Source organism: Fusarium falciforme, chromosome 10 (genome assembly GCF_026873545.1).
Source record: "Fusarium falciforme chromosome 10, complete sequence".
NCBI classification, from domain to species: domain Eukaryota; kingdom Fungi; phylum Ascomycota; class Sordariomycetes; order Hypocreales; family Nectriaceae; genus Fusarium; species Fusarium falciforme.
In genome coordinates, this window is record NC_070553.1 from 160,968 (window position 1) to 188,439 (window position 27,472).

A 27,472-nucleotide genomic window follows, 5' to 3' on the forward strand; every position below is an offset into this window, starting at 1 on the left:
TTATACCTTAAATTTATTAAATTAGGTAAAAGCTAGGCTAATATAATAAAAATAATAGTATAAATTAAGAAAGTATAAGATATATTAGATCTAAGCCTTGTCAAGAAGCTAACTTAGTTAATAAAGCGCTGGCTTAGAGCTATATATTAGGCACGCGGTTAATATATAAAATATTAATCTATAGATTAAGAGCTTTAAATTAATATACTTTTTGGCTTTATTAGACTTTTTATGATTATATAATCAAAGGATAAAGATAATATATAAAAACGGGAGGGGTAATAATATAGGTCTAGTATTATTAGACTTTTAGCATAATATTTTATTATATAGGGTTTAATCTAATAAATAGAATTATATTAAGTAATAAAGCTATTAAAGCTATATATAGCTTTATACTTATAGAATATAGCTTATAAATTACTTAATTCATAATATACCAGGTCTAATTATATATATTTTCTTTTTCTATTTATACACATATACATATAATTAGGCTATATAAAGTATATAATACCACTAAAGCTTACAGAGTGTCTGTGGGTGAATCAGGTGGCATTTGGTATTCGGGTGTCTGTTAGCCATGGCATAACATATCAATGCGGAAATCCATTCACCAGAGAAAAGGTGAGAACGCATCGCGATCACCTCGGTTCCCAAGATGATGGTGGGAAGAAGCAGGTGCCCCTTGCAGAAGCTCCAGGATGGGCTGTTGTTACGGCGACTGTTGAAATGACTTGAAGGGCCGAGCGTAATGACAGGGATCATTCGGCCTAACATTGCCGTCATCTTACTCAAAATGGAGACCTCCACCTTCCAAGGCGGGGTTGGCGTGCCTTGATCCACCTTTCCCCTCCACCTCCTCCTCGATTATTCACGTCTCTTCCAACCTCACGGGTGACAATGGCGTCAAACAAAGGGTTCTCATTGTTCTTTCTGAACCATAACCCCACTGGAAGTACACCAGACAATAGGCAGCTAAATGCTGCAGCACGAGCTCATGTATCGCGGCAAGCCCTGAAGAACAGGTCCGCGCGGCCAAGAGGCTTCAAGTTCGTATCTTACACCCCAGAGACAATGCGTCATGGTGATGGCTCTGGTCCCTCCACCAAACCCAACGATACCTATGGCGAAGAGCGCCAAGTATCAGCCATCGCTGACAGAGATCGTGGGGTAACTGATCCAGCGAGTCGGCGCATGTCATCCTGTCCACTCAGGCCTGCCGGTTGGGACCCATTCCACTCTTTCGCAATGTCTGGGATGGGACGAGACGAGCATCTGATGCTCTATTACGGTGAGTCATGTCTGATTCGCAGCAATTTGTCATTCATGCATTGAAACCAGCCACCCTAACGAGATTCTTCAAGCGTTCACCACGACTTGGCCTCAATTTGGAGAATTTGAGAGCGGAAGGCGTAACTTCGCGCAATCGTGGTTATGGCGTACTCTTGAGTCCCCTGCGGCATTTTATGCCGGGCTCATGGGGTCTGCCACACATTACACCATTTTTTGCCCGACTGCGAGTATACAAAATCGCATCCTCACGATGGGACTAAAGTGGAAGATCCAGGCTATTAGAGCTGTTCGATCTCTTATCGAGCAGCACCAATCCGGTTCTCCGAGAGAGTTCACGAATAGCGATCTTCTCGCCATCTTTGTCCTTGCTATCCATGGTAGCATCAATTTTTCAGACGAACCGGAGCCGCACCCGTTGTCGCCCTTTGCTACATACCGCCACATGCATATCTACGGCCGGTTGCAACCTGGCAAGGAGCATATGAACGCCATTTATTACATCGTCGACCAGAAAGGTGGAATATCGAATATCGACCAGCATGCCTTTGGCTTTGTTTTGCCCATGTAAGTCCATGAATTCCCACGGTACATCGGACATCCCATCTCGGCGGAATGCTGTCTGCTAACCTCCATTTTGCTAGCCTCGATATGCTTTACAATGCGCGACTAGACACTCCACCTAGGTACCCATGTTCGCGCCAGCTGAAGCCGATGGTTCAAGAAGGTCTATGGGCCCCGGATTTGGAAGCTCATCAAAAGCTCAAGACCTTAGGCGAGTGTTTCCGGACAAGCCCTGATGCATCTTCGCCCACGGCTCCCTATCTGGAACCCAAGATGGTCAAGCTCCTCGAAGTCATGGCAGAAGTAACTGTGGCCCTTGACCATTATTGCCGCCGCGGACCTGGAGCACCGGATTCCCTTGATGTGTTGGCTAATAACTGCGATTGGGCATCACATGCCATTCTGTCTCTGCCTCCCTACATCCCGTTGGCCATGTCTCGAAGCGACCTAGACCAGCAGCCGGATATTGATACTAGTACTGTCCTTCATGAGATATGCCGACTTTGCACCCTTCTCTACCACGACATGGTCCTTCTTCCAACTCCCCCACATACAGGAACCAAGTTACGCCACTCGACCAGAGTTTTATGCTTGATCCAAGCTATACAGCGAAAAGACCCTATAGAAGACCCCCGTGCCTTTGATTTTTTAACTTGGGCCATGGTTATAGGCGGAATCGCCGCAAGGTTCACAAAGCTTCAAGTCTCATATATCAAACTCATTGAAAAGGTTGCACGAGACACGTCATGGGAAGTCATTCATCCCCGATGGGAGAGATATTTATGGTTTAACCCTGTTTGCGATGAGCCGGCTTCGATTATTTGGTTCAAAGCTCAACAAGAGCGCCTTTCGGAATAAATTTTCTTTGTGGGCGTGGGAAGATGCGTACGCAGCTTTCCCTTTGCCTCGTTGCCACCCTCTTTATTATCCCTCCAACTATGGAAAGCCTCCATAGCGGTCACTACAGGGATGTCAAGCTTATTGAAATGCAAGCATGAAAGATACATCTTTCTGTTGGAGAGGTGGCGTGCATGATAGTATTACATAGGCAGCCACCTCAAGGGAAGATATCTCACGGTGATACATAATTTATTTAAACAGCGTTATAAGCCTATTATAAGATTAGCAGATCTAATATCTTAGCCTCGCCGCTTTAGATATAAAGATAAGGAGGGAAAATAAAGGATAAGGGGATAATATATTTATAGACTAGTTATAGATATAATTATTAACCTAAATTAATTATTCCTACTCCTTCTCTATTTTCTAACTATTTATTCTTATTATTACATAACCGCGTATGTCTAATACTTAATAGCTCTTATCTTAATTAATAAAGCTATTATTATTATATATATTAAGCGTTTTTACTAATATCTCTATAGGTATTAATTAAAAAGCTATTAATTAGTTTAAAATAATTAATAGGGTAATAAAGGCGGGATTTATTAATAACCTATTATTATATTCCGCTTATATACCTCCTACTAAATAGGGGGATATAGGGCTTAGTATAGCTAGGAGGCTAAATATAACTCAAGAGATATTTACTATACTAGTATGTCAGACTATTAGTTCTGCAGGGAGTATTAGTTATACTATCAATTAATAAGAATTATATAAAGAATAAAAGAAACTAAACAACCATATATTTAGGCATAGCTATTTAAGTTTATATCATTAGGATTATGCGATAGGCTAGATATGAAATCGGATTATTATATCTGGTCATATGGATGTTATGCGACAAACACAATATACTTATTGCAACACTGCACGCATTGGGGAGATAAAGCTCTTTCGATCCCGTAAACTTGAGTTTGGGGTTTGTATATACTAGGTTTTAGATAGTTATTCACTTACATCAAACAGATTAATTATGGTCTAATTACTCACCGCATCCGCTGCTTTGATCATGTTCTTAGAGTGTTCTTTTGATTATCTGCCATAACAGCCCCGGATGATTAATATTCCGCGTCACGTGCCCGCAAGCAGCCACGTCAGCGCTAATCACTAAGGGCAACTTCAACCTTTCAACCGCATTACACGCAAGACGAATCCTCTCTGAGTCAGACATTGGGATCCAAAGAGGACTACCCGACCCGTTGCAGTCTCCCACGTTGTCCACAAGAAGATCGACTTCACATACAAATAGAAGGGGAAGAGGAACCGCAGGCCGACGAGGCCGGGAGGGCGTGGGTGAGCAACGGCTTTGAGGAAGAGTGTCTTCATCGCCTCAGATGGGGGATTGCATTATGGCTGCACTGCCGTCTACAGCTCCACTGTGAGCCGGATCAACCGTCGGTCCGACATGCGGGTGGGTCCATTTTAACAAAGATGTGTTTTTTGAGCGATTTGAGCGTACCGTATTGACTTGATATATTGATAAAACCTGGTGGGTCTTAGTATCCTCACTGTATACAAGTTTTATTTCTTATATAATTAGTATAAGAATTAAAATATAGTATTAGCTTATTTTTTCTTTTTTTATTTAAATTTTAGTTATTTCTTTATATTATAGCTGGTAATATGCCTGAATTAAGACTATTATTAATATATAGCTTTATTAATATTATTTATATATATAGAAATAAGAGTATTATTAGTAAAAGCTAATTAAGGCTAAGTAAATATTTTTTATAACTTTAAATATATTAAACCTCTTAAGGTTAAATAGATTTATTACCTTAAGTATATGTAGCTTTTTATACTTAGTTAAAATATATAGATTTCCTTAGTAAAAAAGGGCTATTATTATAATTAGGTTAAGGTATAATATAATTAAGTTATTAATTTATTAGAGAAATATAATATACTATTTATAGCTAAAATTTAAAATATAATTTTTTAAAGTAACTTTTAAAAAAGGAATTTTATATACTTCCTTATAAACTAAATATTATATAAAATAATAAGGGTAATTAATTAAGTAACAATAATAAAAGTTATTCCTAGAAAGAAAGCCTAAAAGTTTTCTATTTTTAAATTAGCCTTAAAAGGGAATAATAATAATTAGAGGTTAAAGGCCTCTAACTCCTTTTCTATATATAAGAAATTACCTAGTAGCCTAAAATAGCTTAGCACTTATTTTCCCTAAGTAATTAATAATATCTTAGGCTAAGGAAAGATATATTTTTATAAGGTTAATAAATATACTTATATTATATAATTTTAGCTTTTTTTTTTTATTATACTTAGGGCCTTAGTAATAATAATATTAATATATTTTTATTAGTTATTTTATAATATTATTTTTATATTTATTTCTTACATATCTAAACCCCTTAGTTATTATTTCTAGCTATTATTTCTTTAATTATATAAGAGTACTATAAAGATTTTCTAAGGTATTATATGTATTTTTAATAAATATAAGCTCTTTAAAATCTATAAGGGTATTTATAACTATTTCTTCTTAGGTAATAATCTCTTTTATAGTCTTTTAATTTATAAAATTAATCTTATTAATAGGTTTAATATATATAAGGTAATTTTAGCTTTTATTAAGTCTTATATAAATATTATAAGTTATACATAACTTGGTAATTATCTTAGGGCATTAAGTAAATTATTAGATAGCTTATAAGATAATTTATATTATTATTTTTTTTATTTTTAATAAATTATTTATCCTTAGGCCTCTTTATTTATTATATAAATAGGGTTTTTTTCTTATCATAAGTTTTTTAATTACTTATTAATAGATATATTAAGTAATTAAAGCTAACCTATAGAGCTTAGTAAGATAAATCGTTTTATTATATTTTATTATTATAATTAATTTATAACTTTATTAGTCATATAAAATATAATAATATTTATTATAAGAAAAGAGTTTTATATTTTTAATTATATATTTATTTATTTATCCCTAAATTAAATATAATATAAGTCTTAATTATTATATATTACTGTATTATATATAATAATTATATTTAATATATAAAAATAGCTTTTATGTATAAAAATCTTATTGTTAAAATTTATAATATTATAAAAGATAATTCTAAGCTTTAATTAAAAAGACTTCTTAGCAAAGATACATATAATTAGGATAACTTATCTCTTATTTTACTTATTATAATTAATCTTATTAGCTAGAGTTTTTAGCTTATATAACTCTTTTATATTTTTATTAAAATATTTAAATAAAATTAAGGTATTTTTAATATTTAAAGCTTATTTTTTCTTAAGATAATAAAAAAGTAAGTTAGGAATATAATTTATAGTTATTTTAGGTAATTAATTATAATATAATTATAATATACTAATATTATTAACTACCTAGTAAATAAAATATAGGAAGTTATTTAAAATAGCCTTATATTCCTAAGGGTAATAATTTAACTTCTTAGTAATTTAATTGTTAATAATATCCTATTACTATAAAAATATATATTTATTATATAAGAAAATAAAGGTTTTTATATTTCTAAAATAATATAAGATATATACTTTAGATTATTATATTCTTATCAATAAATATTAAAATATATTACTTAAAAAAACTATAATTTAATTTTTAATTTATAAGTTTATAATATTTTTTAAAAGTAAAATAAAAAGGCTATTCTTAATATTAAGAAATATAAATATTGCCTTTATTAATTAAATCTTAAATATAAGCTTTCTTAATAATTTCTAAAAACCTAATATAAAGGAGCTTATTATTATAATTAAATAATTTAAGAAATAAGCTTAAAATATTTAAGAAAATAAATACCCTTAATTAATAAAAGCCTTTATATTCTTAAATACTTAATAGTTAAACTTTAAGTAGTATTAGTAGTTTATAATTTTATACTACTTAAAACAAGAATTAAGGTATTATAATTAATATCTTAATAATTTTAATAGTAAAAGCTTTATACCTAAAGCCTAAGGTCTTTATAAAGGCTTAAATTAATATAGTTTATTTATATAGTTATTAATAGCTTTATGAATATGCTAAAACTAGCTCTATATATAATAAATAGCTTATATCTTAACTAGCTAAAGAGATTAAAATTAAACCTTTTTATATAATAACTCTCCCCTCTAATATTAACTTTCTAATTATATTTATAATTATTAATTACTTAAAAAGATTAAAATCTTTTTTAGTATTCTTATAAGAGGTCTAATTATAATAAATAATTATAATTAGTTAATTAATTAACTTATAACTAGCTAATTAATTAATAGTATACTAAGAAGACTATAATAGCTTTCTATAAAGACCTTTAATTAAATAATTAAAGTAATATACTAAATACCTATTAATATATCTTTTAATATAATTAAAATAATCTTATTAAAAAGGTTTATAAGCTTTATAAGAGTATAAAAAATACATATTATAAGCTATAAGTAATAATATTAAATAAAGGCTTTAAAAGTATTAAAATTAATATATAGCTTAGTAATTTAATCTTAATTAAACTTATAATATTTTTTTAAATTTAATCTCTTTTTACTTAATTATAATATTAATAAAAGATTTAATTGTATTAAAAAAAAGCTTTTTTTATTAAAGGCTCTTAAAAAAAAGCTATAAAAAGAGAAATATCTTATTAATAAAGATATTAAGTTTTTTAAGGACTTAAAAAATAATATTTTATATAAGATATAAGTTATAATACTTATAATAACTATGAAGACCTTTTATATTACTAAATAAAAGGATTAAGAAAGTCTTATAGCTAGCTAGTATCTTGCTATATAACTATAAGTATAATATTAGAAAATAAGAGTTATTAATATTATAGGTTTTAGAGGGATTGATTCTTAGAATTAATATTAGAGTTAATAAACCTTAAAAGGATTAGCGCTAAGGCTTAATACTATACTTAATACTAAATAAAAATCTATAGGTTTAAATAATTAGATTTATTTAATTAAATATATAATATATATATCTTAGTTTAAATAAATATATAAATAATAGTAATTTTAATAGTAATTTTAATAATAATTATTAAGTTAGGAGAAATAAGTATTAAGCTATTTTAGGCTATTAAGTAATATCTTATATATAAAAAAGAAATTAAAGGCTTTTAATTTTAAATTAGACTTATTTTTTTTAAGGTTAATTTAAAACTAAAAAAGCTTTAAGCTTTTTTTAAAAAAAAATAACTTTTATTATTATTAATTAATTAATTACCTTTAATATATATATATAGCTTATATAATAAATAAATATATATAATACAAATTTTAACCTTTAAGATTAAATGTATAATAAAAATAATATAAATTATTTAATTAATTAAAATTATTTATTATATTTTTCTTTAAATATTTTAATTATTACTTAATAAATTTTTATATTATAAATAGATTTATTATAAATATTATAATATTAAATCCTTAGTTATATTAACCTCTTTTAATTATTATTCTTTAATAATTTAATTATTATTTATATCTTAATATTTATTTAATTAATTATTTACTTTTTTTTTATTATTATAATTTTTATTTTTTATTATGAAGTTTTTTTTATTTTTTTAATATTAATTAAATATTTTATTTATTTCTTAAAGGTCTTTATTTTAAATAATTTATAAAAGATTTTAATATATATTTATTTTTATTTTTTTTTAAAGACCTTAAGGCTTTAACAATTAATTTTAAGAAGTTCTTTTAATATCTTTTAATTTATTTTTTAAGGTATTTAAATTAAGAATTAGCCTTAAATATAATTCTTAGGGTCCTTAAGACCTAAGAGGTTAAAAGCTTAGTTTTTCTTCTAATAAATATTAAAATTTAAAATTATATATTAAGCTTTAAAATTATAGTTTTTATATTTAAAAAAATAAAATTAGCTTTTTTAAAATCTCTATTAGTATTTCTTTTTATTATAATAGCCTTATATATAATATAAAAAGCTATAAAAACTAAGTTTTTAAAATATAAATTATAAAATATAAATTATAAAATATTTAATTAAATATTTTATTTTTTAATTTTAAGTTTATTTTAATATATTAAAATACTTAATATTAAAAAATTAAAATAAATAAAATAATATATAAAATTTAATAACTTTATATTAATAATATTTCTTAAATTTAATAAATTAATAATTTTTATAATTATTAAGACTTAAATAATAATAAAAATTAATTGAGTAATTAATTATATATTAATTAAAATACTTAAGTTATTTAAAATTAAATTTATTAGTAATTTAATTATTTTAAGTTATTATAATAATTTAATTACTTAAGAGATTATTTTTTTAATATTAATTAATAAAATAATATTATTTTATATTAATAATAAGTAATTAAATTACTTAGCTTTTTATATTAATTACTTAAATAATTATTATTTATTTTTAGTTTTTAAGTTATATTAATTTTTACTTTAAATATCTTTTTAAGCTTATAATAATTATTTTATTTATAATTATATTTATAAAAAAGCTAATCTTATTAAAGTTATAAATATTATTTAATTAAATATTATATTTTTCAAGTATATTTATTATAAGCTTTAATTTATTATAAATAATAATTAAATCTTTGTATTTAGTTTTTTAATAATTATATTTATAAATAAAATATATATTAAATTCTAAGTATTACTTAATAAAATTTAAAGCTTAATATATATTAATTAATTATATCTTTAATATTGTATAATTAAGGGGAAAATTCTTATAAATCTAGATTAAGAATAAAATAAATAAAAATCTTTTCCTATAGGTCTAAGAGCTTATATAATTTAGGGATTTAATTAATTTAGGATTAAATGCCTTATTGCTAGCGCTATAGCTTTATATAACTAATATTATATATCGCTATAGTATATTAAAGGTTTAATTTTAGGTTATTTTAAACGGCCTAGAGGGTAAGAAAGATTCTAGCCTTATTATTAGACTATAATATATTAGGTAGTTAAGAATTAATTAATTAAATAAAGATAATATAAGTTAAGGCCTTTTTATTATATATACTTATTTATTATATAAGCTATATATATATATTATTATTTTATCTAATATTTAATTTATAAAAAAATATATAAAATTCTTTTTTTAAAAGTTATTTAAAGAAAATTATATTTTAAGTTTTAGCTATAAATAATATATTAATTTTTTTTACTAAATTATAATATTATAATAGCTTTAAAAGACTATCTTTTTCATAAAGTAATAGCTTTTTTATAATTTTAATTTTTAAGGTATAATATTAATTAATTATTTTATAAGTATTATTCTAATTAAATATAGGGTTATAATAGCTTTAAATTAAATAAAAACATATATAATTTATATTAAAAAGTAAAAAATCTCTTAATATTATAAAACCTTTATTTAATATTATAAGCATAAGCCTTAAGAGTTTATTATTATATATTAATTATATAAGAAATAAAACTTGTATAAAGTCGGGGTACTAGGACCTATTAGGTTTTGTTAATTTATTAGGTCGATATAGTTATTAGGTTTATTGCGTCTTATTTAGGCTTAAAATTGGTCTTTTATGTGATTTTAGAGCTTTGGTCCATGGCATACAGTTTGTAAGTACCTTATGTGAAGCAGGAAAAAGGGGAAATATGACTGAAATAAGAAAGAAATTTTCTGCTGTCGCGTGCTGTTATTGCGAATGATAACACTCTTCAGATATCCCAGACAGGCCTTCATTCAGCCCTTCCTAGGTCCTATCCTCATTGGCTGCCCGAGGGCGCCAGTATTCGCGTGATAGGTGGGTTTGTGGATACGAAATTGGCCTCACCGAGAGCAATTAATCTTCCTGCATTAACCCACCCATTCCTTTCTGATCGACCTGCGCATCTACCTGGGCTGACAGGTCAGCCCCATAGGTTCCGTTGCAGACCTCACAACGAAGCGGGTATATGTGGGTACTCTTCTGAAGAAGACTAATGATACGATGCAGCGGCGAATTAGTTCAGGAAGCTCGTATAACTCTGACCTTCTAATTCGGGCATGCCCAGCGACCTGCCGAATGCACACCGATGTTCCAAAGCCGATGTAACGGTCACGATGGGGAACGACGACATCAAGAGTAAGACGGGCATATAGAACCTAGACGCTCGGATGCCAAACGTCCAAGTTGAGCATGTGATTGCCATGTCCGTGGAAGATATCTATGGCCACCGCCAGTAGTAGCGATGACATTAACAGCTCCTACAAAGATATCCAGTATAACCAACTCTCAAGTCTCCATTCAACTTCCTCCACCCTATTATTTTCCATTCAATATGAAGATCAGCCTCTTCTTCCTTGCTGGTGTCTTGGGTAGCGTCATGGCTGCTCCCTCCGAAGCCGTCGACAATGTTGAGCCGAGGGACATCGAAGGCCGGGCGACGTGCTGGAACCGAAGCAGCTGCGGCAGAGCCTGGAGTGGCAAGTGTGAAGACTACTGCAAGCCCTACAAGTTCTCCCACATGGCCAAAACCGACTGCGGCTGGCTGGCGAAGCGATGCTGCTGCAAGACTTGAGGGACCGTACGCACGCGGTTAGTTTCTCTTCGCGCCATGTGTTTGCGTGATTCTACCCGTCTGCTAGAATGCTAATAGCGATGTGGGACCTGTAGGATCTCCGAGGCTGATCAGTGATGGACAAGAGAGGCTAGGACAGGGTGGGTGCTCTTGTATTGTCAATGTTACTTGGGCAAGATGTTGGGAAATTTTGTATTTGACACCACTACAATCCTCCTTTATTTGAGACCGAGAATTCAGAGCCAGGTTGCAGTAACTTTCTCGTTGCGCACAAAATCATGGTGTATTGTTTGAGGACGTCTGAACCGTGAGGTAGTAAAGTGATAACTTTTCTCTGAATAGGGGAATTGTCAGTTTCTTTGAACCCCCTCGTACCTCCAGGCAAGGAAGGACCTTCCCTCCCGTGTGAGGATTCCCGTCGTGGAACCTAGTTAGAACACAACGTATGTATGTATGTGTATTTTTCGTCCGGGGGGCTGTGAGGCCCTAGAAGTCTCCTAAGGGAGCACAGGACGTGTTGAGCTAGGGGTCTTTATTTACAATCTAATTATATGAGGCAACGATACTTACTGCAAGTAGCCTCAATAGACTATACTATCTGGCATATCATCGGCATAAAAGGCGCCTTGCATTGAGCCTGCTACCTGTTAGCGGGATGATTAGGCACAGCTAATAAAAGGTAGCCGCAATATAGGTCTATGACTAGGGTAGCTATATAACTTATAAGTTTGTTAATAAGTAAGATAAGGTTTTAAATAAAAGTTTAATAAAAGGATTATTAATTTAATATTAAATAAATTTTAAGATATTATAATAGTAATAAAAATAATATATAAATATAATAAGTATTTTAATTAAATTACTAAGAAACTTGTAATTTACTTAAGATACTATTAACATTTTTATTATTTATATAAACTTAATAAAATTAATATATTTCTTAGAAATTTAATAATTATTATAATAATAAAATATAATAACATATATATATAGTAAATATAATAATTAACCAAGCATAATAAAAATCTTAACCTTTTATATTAATATAGCAATAAAAACATAATAAACTAATTAATTAATTAAAACTACTTACTATACTCTTCCCTAGATATCTTAATTACTACTTAATAAGTCCTTATATTATAGCTAGGCTAGCTATAGATATTATAATACTAAACCCCCGGTCGCATTAACCTTCCTTAACTACTATATCTCAATAATTTAGCCACTACCTATATATTAATATCTATTTAATTAATTACCTACCTTCTTTTCTCTACTATTATAACCCCTTTTTTCTATAGCTAGGTTCTTTTTGCCCTCTAGCGCTAACTAAGTATTTTATTTACCTCCTAAAGGTCTTTATTCTTAGTAGCTAATAAGGCAACCCGATATATAATTGCCTTTATCCCCTTCTTAAGAGACCTTAGGGCTTTAAGGATTAACTCTAGGGAGCTGCTTTAATGCCTTCTGATTTATCTTTTAAGGTATTTAGATTAAGATCTGGCCTTAAGTATAGTCCTTAGGGTCCTTAAGACCTAAGAGGTCAAGGGCTTAGATCCCTCCTTAGTAGGCATTAAAGTCTATAGCTATATATTAAGCTTTAAGACTATAGTTTCTAGGTCAAGGGAAATAAGGCTAGCTCCTTTAAAAGCCCCCTTAATATTTCTTTCTATTATAATAGCCTTATATATAGTATAAAAGGCTAGAAAGAATTTAGTCTTTAAAATATAAGTTATAAAGTATTTAATTAAATACTCTATTTCTTAACCATAAGCCTTTTTTAGTAGCTTAAAGTACTTAATATTAAGAGGCTAAAATAAATAAGAAAAATAAAATAATATATAAAGCTAGATAATTTTTTTTTCCTTATAATATTTCTTAAATTTAATTAATTAATAACTTTTATAGCTATTAAGGATTAAGAGATAATAAAAACTAATTAATTAATTAATTATATACTAATTAAAATACTTTAATTACTTAAGGCTAGTCTTATTATTAGTCTAGCTATTTTAGGTTATTATAATTACTTAATCGCCTAGAAGGTTATTTTCTTAGTACTAATTAGCAAGGTAATATTAGCCCGCACTAATAATAAATAACTAGATTATCTAGCCTTTTATATTAATTACTTAAATAACTATAATCTATTTTTAATTTCTAGGCTATATTAATTTTAGCTTTAAATGCTTTTTTAAGCTTATAATAACTATTTTACTTATAATTATACCTATAAGAAAGCCTATCTTATTAAAATTATAAATATTATTTAATTAGATATTATACTTTATGATTATATTTATTATAAGCTTAAATTAGTTATAGATAATAATTAGATCTTTATACTTAGCTCTCTAGTAGTTATATTTATAAAAAAAATATATCTTAAGCTCTAGGTATTACTTAATAAAGTTTAAAGCCTAATATATATTAATTAGTAGTATATCGCGGTCAATAAGTAATTAATTAGTTATTTCTTTAATACTATAAAGCTAGGGGGGGAATCCTCGCGAATCTAGGTTAAGAATAAAGTAAATAAGAATCTATTCCTTTAGATTAGATAGGCAACGCGATTTATTAAAGGTATCGCATTAAGATTAGATGCCTTACTATCGGCGCTATAGCCTTATCTAATTAATATTATATATCTCTGCGGCGCATTAGAGGCTTAATCTTTAGTTATTCTTAAGGGCCTAAAGTATAAGAAGTAATCTAGCTTTATTATTTAATTAAGATATAATAAGTTATTAAGAATTAATTAATTAAATAGAGATAATATAGGTTAAGGGATTTTTATTACGCTTAGTTAACTATTATGTTCGCTATATATATATGTTATATAAAAAGGCTAATTTAATAATATAATATTTTAATTAAATATATATTTAAGTTTAAAAAAAATTATAAACTTAAGAAAAATAATTTAATAAAAACTAAAATAATAGGTTTAAAACTATAAAGGTATAAATATTATTTAAATATATAAAATAAAAATAAAAAAAAAAATAACTAAGGTTTTAATTTAAAAAAATAAAAGAGTTATTTTAATTATTAATTCTATTAAGGCCTTTAAAGATATTTATATAAGAGCTAATACTACTTAATATTAATAAATAAAAACTAAAATATTAATATTAATATATTAAAAATATTAAGTCTTTTAAAGAGTTTAAGCTTATTAGGCTTATATATCTTACTTATTATAGCTAATAGGTATTCAAGGGGGGATAATTATTATATACTAGCCTAGATATTATATAATAAGTCTTATAACTCTTATTCTCTAAAGAAAAGTAATTTCTTTTTTTATAAATTACTATAATAAAGCTATAAGCTTTAACCTTATTATATAATTAATTACTATGAAATAAAGTATTACTTACCTTATAGTTTATTAATAGAAAAAAATTCTTTTATAAAAAAACTATTAATAACTTTACTAATAATTTTTATAAGTACTAAGGTATTATCTTAAACTAGGCTTAAAAGACTTATATATTAAATAGCTGTTTTAAAATCCCAATCCTAAATAAATGCTTAGTAAACTAATCCCTTGATTAGGTGTTGTCTTTGGTGTTTGGCTTAACAAAGCTTGTATGTGTCTGAGAGGCAGCGAGCTGCACCTTGTCTTGAGGCTTAATGACGTCACTCTGGGGTTTGGTAAATTGGAGATCAGGGAAATTGCAATATCCGCATGGCCCATATCCGGATCCCGCCCCCATATGAGCGACCCCCATATGAGCGGCCCCCAAAGTCCCTCAAGAACAATACTAACTGGAGACTAGCCAAGCTTGACCTCACAATAAATCTCCCCCAGTTTTTGATATGGCGGGGAACCTAGTTAATACCCAAGTGCTAAGCTATGTCGATCCCCCAAATATCGAAACCTACAAGAAGCATAGCTTCTCCTTGGTGGAAAAACAGTACCCAGACCGGGGCCAATTTAGCTAGAACCTTGACCTCTCGGCATCGCATATCCGAACCTTGTAGGAGATAAAACCTAATGGCGTTATGTTCTTCAATCGTGATTTGTGGATTAACCGAGTCATGCGACCCATTATCCAACTTTCTACGTCTTTTTTTCTACCCAGGCCTTGTTCAAAGCGTATGCCATGAACTGTTACCAGTGGCTTGCATGGAATACAAATACAGTCAAAAGTACCTCCCCATGTATCATGTCATGTCAAAACCTGGATGAGCTCTTCTTTCTTTTTACCAGCATTTATGTTTTATGATGACACCCATCTTCAAGGCTTTGCTCGTCGCACAGGCACTCTTCCATACTGTGGCTACACACCACTCCAAGGGCCCTGTTGACACATACAAGAAATGTCAGAGACAGACGCACCGTCCCACTGAAGGCTGCCCTCCGGGTACTCTATATGTTGCCAGGGATGATGCTCGAGCTCATTTCAATTCCGTCCAGGACGCTATCGACTCATTCGGCAACACCACTACTCCTGGATACATTCTTATTGCTCCGGGTAACTACACAGAGCAGCTGAATGTGACGCGAAGGGCTCCTCTACACTTGATTGGAATGTCCAATAAACCATGGAAGCACGAATTATACGCGGACATTGATGTCAACACTACGGCACAGAATGACGTTCAGATTTGGTGGAACTCAGCCAATCACAACGCTTCGTTTCCTGATAACGTCTACACTGGCGTCTTGACGATCGGTCCTAACCTCAATGCCACTCTCACTGGTTCGGGTCCCACTGGCTTCCCAGTTCCAGTTGACACTCCCTTTGGATGCACCGATTTCCGCGCTTACAATATTGATTTCCGAAACGAGTACATTCCTTACTCATATGGACCAGCGCATGCGTTGGGTGTGAGTAGAGCCAATGCCGGCTTTTACTCTTGCGGCTTCTATAGCTACCAAGATACTGTGAGTACTTGTTCATACTCACGAGCAGTGCATTTGACTGATCCGATGTGTGAAACAGGTTTATGTTGGAAAGCTTGGAAATGCCTTCTTCTATGACAGCGTCATTGCAGGACAAACAGACTTCCTCTATGGGTTCGGAACGGCCTACATTGACCGTTCAACGCTCTCACTCCGCAGCTGCGGTGGTGGAATCACAGCTTGGAAGGGCACAAATACGACCTTCACCAACAAGTACGGTGTCTATATCAATGACGCCCAAGTCATTGCGGCAAACTCTACTGTAGCAAAGGATGTCGTGGGCAAGTGCGCCCTCGGTAGGCCTTGGAACTCACAACATCGTTCCATTTTTATGAAGTCGTACTTTGACACCAGCATCAATCCCGCTGGCTACATCATCTGGGGCAAGGATACACCGCATTTCGATACCTATACCTTCATGGCTAGCTGGAAGAACTATGGCCCTGGCTACGACGAGAAGGCCGAGGCGGAAAGTAATGTTACTCTTGTGCTAACAGACACCGAAGTCGCCCCATACCGTTTGCCCGTAGATATCTTTCAAACTCCGGATGGCAAGTTTGGTAATGTGCATTGGATCGATCGAAAGAGCTTGTGATGCTGTGGAAGTTAGGGGCTGTTCCAGGATCAGTAAGAATTAAGCTCAAATCCCACCTACAATTAGTGATACCATTTGAGAACCACTTTGCAACTTCATGGCAGTTAGTTTCTGTACTTTGATTATCTAATATTACCAAGTCGGCGGCTAACGCATGTCCTTAAAATGTCTGAATCTCTACCCTTATCAGCAGATAATTTTCGCAAGTCTTCCAATAACATGACCACCTTGAAAGGGAGCCCATTTCAAAGGCCTCCTGGTAAGATAGAGGAAAACTCCTCTGAGTTGATGGCGTCAATCGATATGGAGGGAACGTAGCACAGGGCTTGATGATCTCAAAAGCCTGTTCTGCTAGCATTCCTCCATGAACAAGTGGAACACAAGAAAGCCAGACAATGAGAAAAACAACGATACCCGAGATTGTGTCCTTTCACCAACAAGATTCTCCATCGTATCAAGACTAGAACAGCATACTTGACATTGAATTGGGCCCACCTCGCGTCTCAAGTTGAAAGCTCGCCGGGCTTCAGCTTGTCAATCATCCTCAAGCTGTCCGCAATAGGTTAAAATCTGGTGCCGGGAAGGGTAGTATAGCCCAAGATTCCGTACCATGCCCATCGCCTCAATCCTCGGCAGGGAATTAATAAAGAAATCTGATCCGGTCAATTTATTGTGCGGGAGAATCGCTTCATCAATGTGAGCGATTACTTGTGATCTGGCGTTCTCATTCAGTTGTCTCTCAGTCTTTGTGAGTTCCACAGCATACTGGAGGTCTTGCTTTGACAGGACTTGCATTATTCCTTTTGGGCGACGGAGGAGGAGGCAACCGGAAAGTCTTTTCAAGCGTTTGACGGCTTTGTCAATATGGCCAGATTTCCATAGGTTGGATAAATCAGTATAGAAGTGTCTCTTCTCCGAATACGGATGAACCTTGAGGAAATTCAACAGAGTGGCCAGGTCTCCGAGCTTGTTCTACATGGGCGTTCCTGTAACAGCCCACCTCGAAACAGAGTCGAGGGAGCATATAGCACGAGCTATTTGGGAGTTGCTGTTGCGAAAATAGTGCGCTATTTCCTCCTTAGAACTTTATCAGACATTCTCACATAATTTTATAAACGCACCTTCGTCCAGGATGATCCTCCTCCATCTCGCTTTAAAGAGAATGGAGCGATATATCCCTTTGCCGTTCTTCAATTCTGCCATCACTGTATGATATGTAGTCAAGACTATGAGTACGTCATTGAGCTCGGAAGAGCCTCGTACGCGGGATTTGTCATGATGCCGACAACATGGTAGACTGTTTGGGAAAACATGACTGCAGCTATATTAGATCGTGTTGCACGCGTTGATTTATTGCCTATTCTTGACATAACACAGCTGCGGAGCTGTTCTTCCCAGGAACTGAGTACTACATCCACGTTTAGTTTCGATGAAATTTGTCTCACAATTATAAAACCTACATGGTGCAGGGATGATAACTAAGGTTTTACCTCTAACAAGTTCCTTTACCTTCTTGTTGTGATTGTCACGGTGTGTATTTTGGATAATTGGGCGTGTACTTGTTACAGCAATATCCTTCTAGCTACTCCAGCATAAGGGATGTCGAGGAACTCACAGCGGGGACATGGCGAAACCAAGAACATACACACACCCAATCAGGACCATCAGAGAATTCGGGCTCGTGACATTTGGTACTCTGGCCCTTGTGGCCTTCCGCACGCTCCGCGAAGTGGTGTGTATCACAGTGGCGCTTTTACCTTTTTTTCGCACTCACCGTCTGACCCGTTACACTATCAATACTCAATGAAATATACAACCACATGACTCTCCGTTCTTCTATCTCTTGACAACCCACGGATACTATATACACCGAACCATTCTCCGTCTCAAATCGGCCGCACGGAGGGCTTGGCCACATATGACTCTTCAACCAGCTTCTCACACAGTTTACGATCAATATTCTTCTTTGTGAGCCAGCCAATCCCCATCAAAGTGTCGAACATGCTCTTCCGCGAAACCTTCAGCTCCCGAAACATACCGTCAAATGCATGAGGAAGACCGGGGTACACTTCCAGTCTCGTCGACACCCCGTGAGCACGCAGGGCTTTCTCATAAATGAGTCCATCGTCCCTGAGCGGGTCCTGGCCTGCAACCTGAATGTAGACGGGTGGCATTCCGGTGTGCGGATGCTCGGCTCGAAAGGGAGAGAAAGCCGGCGACGATATATCCGGATTGTACGCGTCTAGCACAAAGTCCATCGCGTCCTTGTTGATGACCATGGCGTCGGCATTCTGTTTCCTGGCGAGATAGAAGCCCTTGTACTGAATGGGTACGATCTCTTCCTCTAAGAGGTAAGGAATGCACGCCCAGACCCCTGTGAGCTTGGGCATACACTTCTCTGACACCCATCGCTGTGCCGTGACCGCGGACAGGTTTCCACCAGCAGATACACCGCCAATGTAAAACCCAAGCGAGAGGTCACACCCGAGCTCCTTTGCATTGCCCTCTTGGCTCAGCCATTTCATAGAGTCCCAGACGTCATTAGGACCGGCAGGGAATTTGTGTTCCGGGGCGAGACGATACGAAAGATTGACGACGGTGACATCATGGAGCGACGCGATGGCCCGCGATTGGTAGCTGTGGATAAAGTTGTTCCCTAGGCAGAAGCCGCCGCCATGTATCAAGACGAACATGGCCCGAGTATCGGTTGATGACTTGCTTGGATGATGGATGCGAAGCTCGCTCGAGTATCCGTCTCGCATAGGGATCTCCTTTGTGTACTCGACCTCTGTGGATGGTGGCTTAGGAGGTGGGTTCTGCTTGAAAGCCGCTGCCATGGCAGACATCGGGGGGTTTAGGACATCGCCAGCTTGCGCAAGAAACTAGTTTAAAGTGAATAATCGTAGACGAGAGGTGTGCATGTCTCTTACCTCAGCAAACTCGGGACTTGAAAGCATCATAATCCATTTAGTGTATGTCCTTAGATGTTCCCGACAATGTATGCTCGAAGGTACTCACTGCGTCTTTCCAAGCTCCAAAATGGCTTCCTTTGATTCATACAGAGACATCATGAGAGCAAAGATGAGAAAACTTTAGTTGATGGGCGATTATAGTGAACTTGACTGTGGTGGTATGAGGAAGGCGATTATTTAGGGGATGCACAATGACGAGAAAAGGAAGTTTTATACTTCCCTAGTTTACGGCAGTTGATTACAATAAGAAGCCGAAACCTAGGGAGAAGATCAGACAGAGCTCCCTTTAGTCTCGAGTCAATCTGCTAAGGATGCCATCAGCCACCCCTGGACCGTACCCCATGACATCAAGCGAGCGAACGATGCCCACTCGGAGATAGCTGCCCTAACTCCACTCGCCCCATGCGATTTCCCCATCTTCCGGCAACCTGCAGAACCCCGTCTCCGATTTCCAAGGTTCAACCACCTCATACATCAGCACCTGTCAGAACGCCGACCACGCATGCGAGTAGGATTCAATATCATGGATCGAGCAGGATCGGAAGATGCGGGTCCCGCACCGCAGAATGAGCGTTCGCGCGCTGATAAGAAGAGGCACACAGACCGCGTGGCACAACAACGACATCGGCAGCGGCAGAGGAACTACATTGCCGAACTGGAGGCTCAGCTACTCCTATTGAAGGAGGGTAGCAGTGGCCAGATAACTCAACTCGTAGAAGAGAACGCTCAACTGCGTCAGGAGGTAGGCGCCCCATTCCCAGTTGCCCTCGCATCATCCGCACTGGCAGCCACAGGACACATGAAGATCCCCTTCGGAGCGCTGCTGACCCGCCGCATCCATCCAGCTGGACCGGACCAATGCCCTTCTAGACGACCTGGCCGAGATTCTTGGCCGAAGGAGGACCCGGGGGTCCGTTTTGGCGGGCACCGGTCCAAAGCCCCTTGTCGATTTGAGCAAACAAGTCTGTCAATCGGAGAAAGAGGTGGCCACTTCGGACACTGAATGTCCAGAGGCAGACCAAGTGCTCGGATCCCGCTCTGCCCGGTCTGAACTGCTGTTGACCTTCGCCACATCAACACATCAATCGCCAGCAGAAGACGAAGTTATGACGGGGTCCACCGACGACCCTCAAACACAGCAACGAGCATTCGCACTCAATGTAGCCTGCGCTGCACCACCATGCCCTACCTCCCCCGTGCCGCCAGGACAGGCGGCTGCTGATGCCGGCGCGTACTCTCTCCCAGAGCGCATCACTTCGCTCCCGTCGCAGCAACCCACATGTGAGGTCAACCCCCCTCCCTCCATGTTCACACTCGTATCCGAACAGAGGCAAGCAGAGTCCCTCGCTCCAGACGGGATACCGTTTGATCTTCTGGACTCGGGAGGCGGCCAGCAGTGGGCCCCTTTCTGGGACTCTCCCCCCCATTGGATTCTGTCACTCCAAGCTAGTATGCCCACCCACTGGAGCACTTCGAAAGTTATCGAGCCGCCGCCACCGTGTGATTATCATCTGCATCAGATACTTAACGCGGCGCGAGCTCATGTTTGCGACATTGGGCCACCGACTATTGCGGACTTCCTCTTGGATGATTCGCCGAATCCGCTCTCCCGCCAGCTGAAACTATACAAGGATCCGTTGAAACAGAAAAATAAACCGTTCGAGTTTTTCGCGTCGTACTGGATCCTCTACCTATTCTTCCGGGTGAGTCGGCACCTCTGAGGCCAGGCGTTTCCACTCATATCTGTGAACGCCCAACCCCCCTCCCCCCAAATTTCTAAGGAGCAGAGGCTAATCTTAGGCTTCCGTCGGCTCCTGCGGGTTAGTGGCAAGTGACTCTCGATCAGACGGCCTATGAAGAGTTACCATCATGGATGCGTCCGACAAGGTTGCAACGAGAGGTCGAGCACCTGGGCGTAATGGACCAAGTGGTGTGGTATGAGGCATACATGCTGGTCCTTTTTATTTTTCGCACTTCTTCGGAATACATTCCACATTTGACTAGCCACTGACCCTGGTTTCGCTATGCAGGCCGGACCTTCGAGAGGAGATCATCAAATTATCATTTGTTGACCCGGACGCCGCATTTGGAGTTTTGCTCGACATAGGCGAACACTTCGCCATCAACATGGAAAACACGCAGGACTCGCCGACATGGGGCTTTCAGCGACTGATTGGTGAACTCTCGGACTTGGCGAGGTGGAAACTAGATCCTTTGTTCTTCAGGAAATATCCGCAGTGGAGGTGGACTTCGGCACGGTGACAACTCCATCTGCTGTACTGTTTTATTGGAGAGTTGTCTAACCCTAAGCTCGGGCGGCATCCGGCCTTTGAATCGCGTTGACTGTTCATTTTCCACCGACTCTAGGTCGAGATGTTAGCCGAGTCATTTTAACTCGTGATCGTCCTTAGCCTCCAACGGTTTATTGGCCACTTTCAGCCCCGCATCTAATACCCCGAGTTTTTCTTAACTGAGTCAGCCAACCTTTGTCAATCAAGCCTGATTTAGGTAGTCCATAGGGATACCCAACGCAGGCGAAGCCAGTGGTGGAGATTGAGTCAACATTACTTAGTCAATCATGCGGAGGCACGCCTTAGTGGTTGAGTCAGCCACGCCGAGTCAGTCTCCTTGTGGATAGTTAATGGATAAAAGTGGGAACAATCTCGTGATCATATTTTATACACACTCTCTGGGGCACGGGGTTCCACGGGGTTGACTCTAGGGTCGGGCAAGAAAACAAAGCTTCGTCCATGAGAGCCTCACTATCTTCGCGATATTGTTCAACCTCGGAGAAGCAGCTGCTTCATTTCAAGGTACAAAACGACATGACAACAAGTTTGCGGGTCACTTTGGTTTACGTAGTAGCTACTCGATGCATAACACGGATTTGAAACCGATTTCGATCATGATGTTGTGTTCAATGTGTACCCCAGCCTCACAACTCAGGCGGCGGACCGCGATACACTCCAGTAAACTGCAAAGTGCTCTTGGCATTATCTAAGCTAGCAGATGAGGCCCCCGTCAACTGGGATGACGGTGCCTGTCAGATAAGAAGCTTCGTCGCTGAGCAGGAACACAACCAACTTGGCAACTTCTTGAGGCTGACCGGGCCGACCAAGCGCGCTGGCCTTGACGGGTCCCATTTCACGCGGACCGAGGCCCATTACAACGACTGCTTTGTCTGTCATTGGGGTGATAACATACCCTCTGATAGAAGTGTAGTAACAGGACGGGTATCGAATGAGAACACATAATACTCACAGTGCAACCGCGTTCACCCTGATGTTCTTCAGGCCGAATTCCTTAGCGGTGCTTCGAGTGAGGCCACTAACGGCATGCTTGCTTGCAGTGTAAGCAGCGCCGCCAGCGAACCCGATCAGACCCGCTGCGCTGGATGCATTGACAATGGAAGCACCTGGCTGCACATGGCGCAGCTGGGCTCGCATACAGTTCCAGACACCACGGACGTTCACATCCATGACAAAGTCATACCCCGAATCGTCCTGGGCATCCAGGTTCATAGCACCCATGTTATCGTCAATGACGCCCTCGAGATTAACAGCACGGTGGAGACCGCCTAGCTTAGAAACTGTGGTTTGAATCCAAGCATCAACATCGGAGCGGGCTGTGATGTTGACCTGTGTGGTCAGTACAACAGCGTCGGGTCCGCCGAGTTTTCTGAGTTCCACTGCTGCGGACTCCAAAGCAGTCTCCTGTACATCAGCGAGAGACAGTGCCGCCCCCTTGACTATGAGTATCTTCGCAATTTCGAAACCCATCCCAGATGCAGCTCCTGCGTCTCTATCAGCAAGACATGATGATACGGGATACGGTACTCCGCTTACCCGTGATGGCTATCACATTGTTCGAGAAAGATGCCATGGCGATGATGGTTTAGGCAGGAAGGCTGGGGTTGCAGTGACAGATTGAGGCCAAGATATTGTGCAATCCTTGAGTTAAAAAATAATGATAATCTTAAAGGCTGAGCAGTACTAAGTTCTCACATTATATATAGACGAGGAACGAGCTTTACATGCGGACTCTCGGGACGAGAATATGCCGCGAGTTGAGCGGACTCTCATGATAGCCGTTGACCATCCGCTTTCAGTTGTACCAGCCACTACAGCAACAGCCTTCGAGAGGTCAAACTGACTTGACTTGAGTCATTACTCACACGCCCGGGTGAATAGAAGCGATTCCACCCCGCGCCATTTGTTTCTGTGGGGTGTGATGCGCCAAAGTTAGCGGACAAGTTATGCGCCATCCTTTGTCGGTCAGGGAGAAGATATGTAAAGTCCATGGCGATTAAGATTGCTTGGCGGTACCTTAAAACCGAAGGGAGGGAGGGGCACTCATCATCTTCTGGCAAGTCAATTTACGCAAAAAACTCCAATCAGGCAAACAGCATGACAGTCATATGGAAGGTTGGTCACTGTGCCATTTCTTCCTTCCAGGACAGCAGCTCAAGATGACAGATTTTATATCCTCGCGAATGCACATTCGATTTCGAGTACTACACGAAGAAACACTTGCCTTTAGCTGAAGAGCTTTTTGGGCACGTCCTGTCAGACTAGGAGGCCGTGAAATTTGGGGATGACCAGGCAGCGCCATTCCAGGTGCTGGCGACGTTAGTCTTTACGAGTGCGAAGGAGCAGGAGGCTTTGATGCAGAGCACCAACGGGGCCAAACTTCTCGAAGACATCAAGAATTACTCGGACAGACCCCCAGTCATGATGAAGCAAACCGAGGCTATTCGAAAGCGAGCCTGATGGAATAAATAGCCGGCTGGTCACGTCGGAGTAATGACAGGTGTGACTTGATGAATCCGGGGCTTATCATCCTGATTTCTGGGTGGCTCAGCCACTCGTCAAAGCTGATCTTCCGAAACGGGAAACATAGAAGGAGAGAACCAAGATCATGATGGAACGAGGACTGTGTTAGCGGACACGAACCAGGTGGAAGAAGGCAGCTCATGACGTGTGCAGTGGACAGTCATTTTAGGGAAGGAGTTTCGCAGAGAATAAGGAATGAAGAGCAGCTTCCGTCCGAACGTAGGTTGAATGAACTAACTTGGTAAACATCTTGACCACATAAGAGGCCGACCCCGTTAAGGCTGCTCAAACTAAGCCGTCCCGAATGCATCTTAGGTCTTAGCTACTTCGTGTGGGACAAGTGAGTTCGGACGAGTCAATCAAAGTATATATTTCAAATTTTCCACTACTGGAGTGTGGTTGGACTTAGATTAACCTGAACAGTAGCCCATTACACTAACCACCCAACCCCGCAAGAATCGAAGTCTTCAGCTAATTAACGACGTTCATGAACCATGGGTGTTATATGGATCGTGAGCTTTGCAGCATGCCTTGTCCCACACACAAGCTCACTCTCAAGGCTTCAGGTCCTATATCCTTAGGAGGCAAAGTTCGACTTCGAGTACTACACCAAGACCCACATTGAGTTGACCGAGAAGCTCCTTGGTCTAGTGCTTATCGATTGGGAGGTGGCTAAACTTAGAGAAGAGAGCCCCTTCCAAGTGAGGACAACCTTGTCTTTTCGTCCGAAGAGGATTACAATGCGGCTATGAATGGGAAGATAGGAGCCAGACTGTTTGAGGATATCCCGAGGTATACGGAGGGGTTAGGGTTAGGGTAAATGACCCTCGGGGCATCGGCGGCAAGGCTCCGCCACTCAGATCAATCAATCTCGCGTTTCGGACAAGCGAGTTTACCAAAGGCGATGCGCGTGGGTGGTGACAAATCCGAACAACTTGAAATCATGGACCAGGAAAGAGAGACGGCTCCGAGTTTTGCGAACTGAAGACGTCCACATTGACGAAGCCAAGCCGCTACCCTTAGGCATTCTTCGGGCTTAGGAAGATGGCACGGATCTAACTCTGATGCCACCCGTTCTCTACCTACCACATTGTTGCCAGGGGGTTTAAAGGTGGTATTCCTTGGTTCACCCTCTTGCCTGGCATGTACGGATGGTATTAACATGAGTCATGAGTGTGTGTTATTAGGTTACATAGATTTATTGAAAAGTGACATCTGGTGAGAAGCAGGGACCAGGATTAACATCAGAGTCTGTTGGCTGCCAGTCAAGTGTAGCTTTCTTAGGTACTCTGATTGCAATCCAAACTTGTGGGATCACTCCAGTCTATCCCTAGCCGCGATAAGTGCCTCCTCAAATTTAACCAGCTTGCCTTCCACTCCCAACTCCTGATGGCTGATAACCCTTCCGGGGTCCAGGTTTTCCCAGTCAGTCACAGACTCGCTCCAGCGCATCTGGGCCGCCAACTCCCTGCCGTAGATTCCATAGAGAGCAGCAAAAGTTTCGTCCGAGACCTCAACATAACGGGTGGGTTTCCTTGTGACCTTTTCATACACAACAGCAAGATCACTTATGGGCCTCAGGTCGGTGGTGCCCATGGCAATTCGGTCGAATGCTTTGGCACCAGCTTTAAAAAGAGCCTCAACAACGATGCCAGTGTTTGTGTCCAAGTCACCCGCGAGGGAGACCGTCGCTGAAGGCTTTGAAGGAAGAAGAAAGAGATAGGCCCCAGATTGTGGCTACCACGGAGCGCATAGTCAGCACAGTCCCCCCTTTTCTCCAAGATGGAACTTGATTCGGGTTGGCTCACCGGTTTGACGGGTTTAGTGAAAGGAAGGGTCCAGAGGTTCGATGTGTAGAAGCCGGCCCAGTACTCGGATGACTTGGCCCAAAGTTCAGGGGTGTTCTTTCTAATCCATTCTGCGCCCTTCTCCTTGTAGTCCGAGTGCGGCACCTTGAACTTTCCACCAGAGCTCTTGCTCGCGGGGGGCAGAGTGCTGAGCACGAGGTGTTCCCAAGTTGGAGACTTTGATGCCGCCAGAGCCAAGTTTTGAACTGAGTCACCTCTTGCTCTCCAGCTCCGTCCAAGCCATGCTCCCCAATGAATTCCCAGTACAGGGTCACAAGGAAGATACCGACGGCGCCTTCAATGGCTCTCTCGAGACTCTTCACATTAAAGAGATCTGCAGCTATAACCTCAACACCCTGGCAGTGAGTTGAATCAGCTACCTGTGACAATGGGCAATGAAGCTGCCAGGCATGCAGGAAGAAGATGGTAAAAGCTCACCTGGGAAGCCAGTTGCTTTGACTTCTCCGAATTCACATCACGAGTGATGCCTCGGACTTTCCATTTGGGATCCTTCAGGAGCTGCCTGACGACGGAGCCGCCCTGGGCACCAGTGGCACCAAAGACCGTGATAAGAGACATATCGCAATTTCTGACCGGCTGATACTTTGATAAAAAAACCTTTTAGTTGTAGGGTAGTGACATATAGTTTTCCGGGTCGAAGGTGGTGGGGGTTTAAATTAACTAATCCCCCTTCTCGGCCTTCGGCCTTCTTAATTACCCCGGCGCACATGCCCGTGATGCAGCGGAAAAAGATCCCGTCTCCAGCCCACGCGTCCGTCCATGCAAGAGAACTGCCGACCAGATTTGATTGCTAAGCTTAGAGGGTGTTGAGAGCGGGGGTTTACTCCTGGATGGTGTTGTGGTTTCTCGAAGAGGGCCTGACCACCCACTCCTTTATGCTTCGATGGTCTCTTCATGTGCGATTCCATTGCATAAGCTTGCAGTGGACCTAACGACAGCCTCCAGCGATGACCAATCTGTGTCTTCGAGGGCCGGAGAGC

General features: G+C 37.9%; 5 protein-coding genes across 5 annotated transcripts; 2 read left to right on the forward strand and 3 right to left on the reverse strand.

Moving 5' to 3' along the window:
* Nucleotides 1-1,251: 1,251 nt before the first annotated feature.
* Nucleotides 1,252-2,715, forward strand: NCS54_01199700 (Hypothetical protein; the record flags this gene model as incomplete). The annotated part of the gene is made up of 3 exons (XM_053157250.1): nucleotides 1,252-1,294; nucleotides 1,368-1,860; nucleotides 1,938-2,715. 3 exons carry the CDS (start codon nucleotides 1,252-1,254, stop codon nucleotides 2,713-2,715), a joined length of 1,314 nt encoding a protein of 437 aa, XP_053013225.1.
* A 12,826-nt stretch (nucleotides 2,716-15,541) lies between these two features.
* Nucleotides 15,542-16,820, forward strand: NCS54_01199800 (Pectinesterase domain-containing protein; the record flags this gene model as incomplete). The annotated part of the gene is made up of 2 exons (XM_053157251.1): nucleotides 15,542-16,207; nucleotides 16,266-16,820. 2 exons carry the CDS (start codon nucleotides 15,542-15,544, stop codon nucleotides 16,818-16,820), a joined length of 1,221 nt encoding a protein of 406 aa, XP_053013226.1.
* A 1,886-nt stretch (nucleotides 16,821-18,706) lies between these two features.
* On the reverse strand, nucleotides 18,707-19,888 carry NCS54_01199900 (Abhydrolase-3 domain-containing protein; the record flags this gene model as incomplete). Its single annotated transcript, XM_053157252.1, has 3 exons — nucleotides 18,707-19,702; nucleotides 19,751-19,799; nucleotides 19,839-19,888. 3 exons carry the CDS (start codon nucleotides 19,886-19,888, stop codon nucleotides 18,707-18,709), a joined length of 1,095 nt encoding a protein of 364 aa, XP_053013227.1.
* Nucleotides 19,889-22,794: 2,906 nt separating this feature from the next.
* On the reverse strand, nucleotides 22,795-23,674 carry NCS54_01200000 (Hypothetical protein; the record flags this gene model as incomplete). Its single annotated transcript, XM_053157253.1, has 3 exons — nucleotides 22,795-22,999; nucleotides 23,054-23,585; nucleotides 23,638-23,674. 3 exons carry the CDS (start codon nucleotides 23,672-23,674, stop codon nucleotides 22,795-22,797), a joined length of 774 nt encoding a protein of 257 aa, XP_053013228.1.
* Nucleotides 23,675-25,938: 2,264 nt separating this feature from the next.
* NCS54_01200100 (HSCARG dehydrogenase) lies at nucleotides 25,939-27,050 on the reverse strand (the record flags this gene model as incomplete). The annotated part of the gene is made up of 4 exons (XM_053157254.1): nucleotides 25,939-26,361; nucleotides 26,433-26,648; nucleotides 26,687-26,851; nucleotides 26,910-27,050. 4 exons carry the CDS (start codon nucleotides 27,048-27,050, stop codon nucleotides 25,939-25,941), a joined length of 945 nt encoding a protein of 314 aa, XP_053013229.1.
* Between the last annotated feature and the right edge of the window lie 422 nt (nucleotides 27,051-27,472).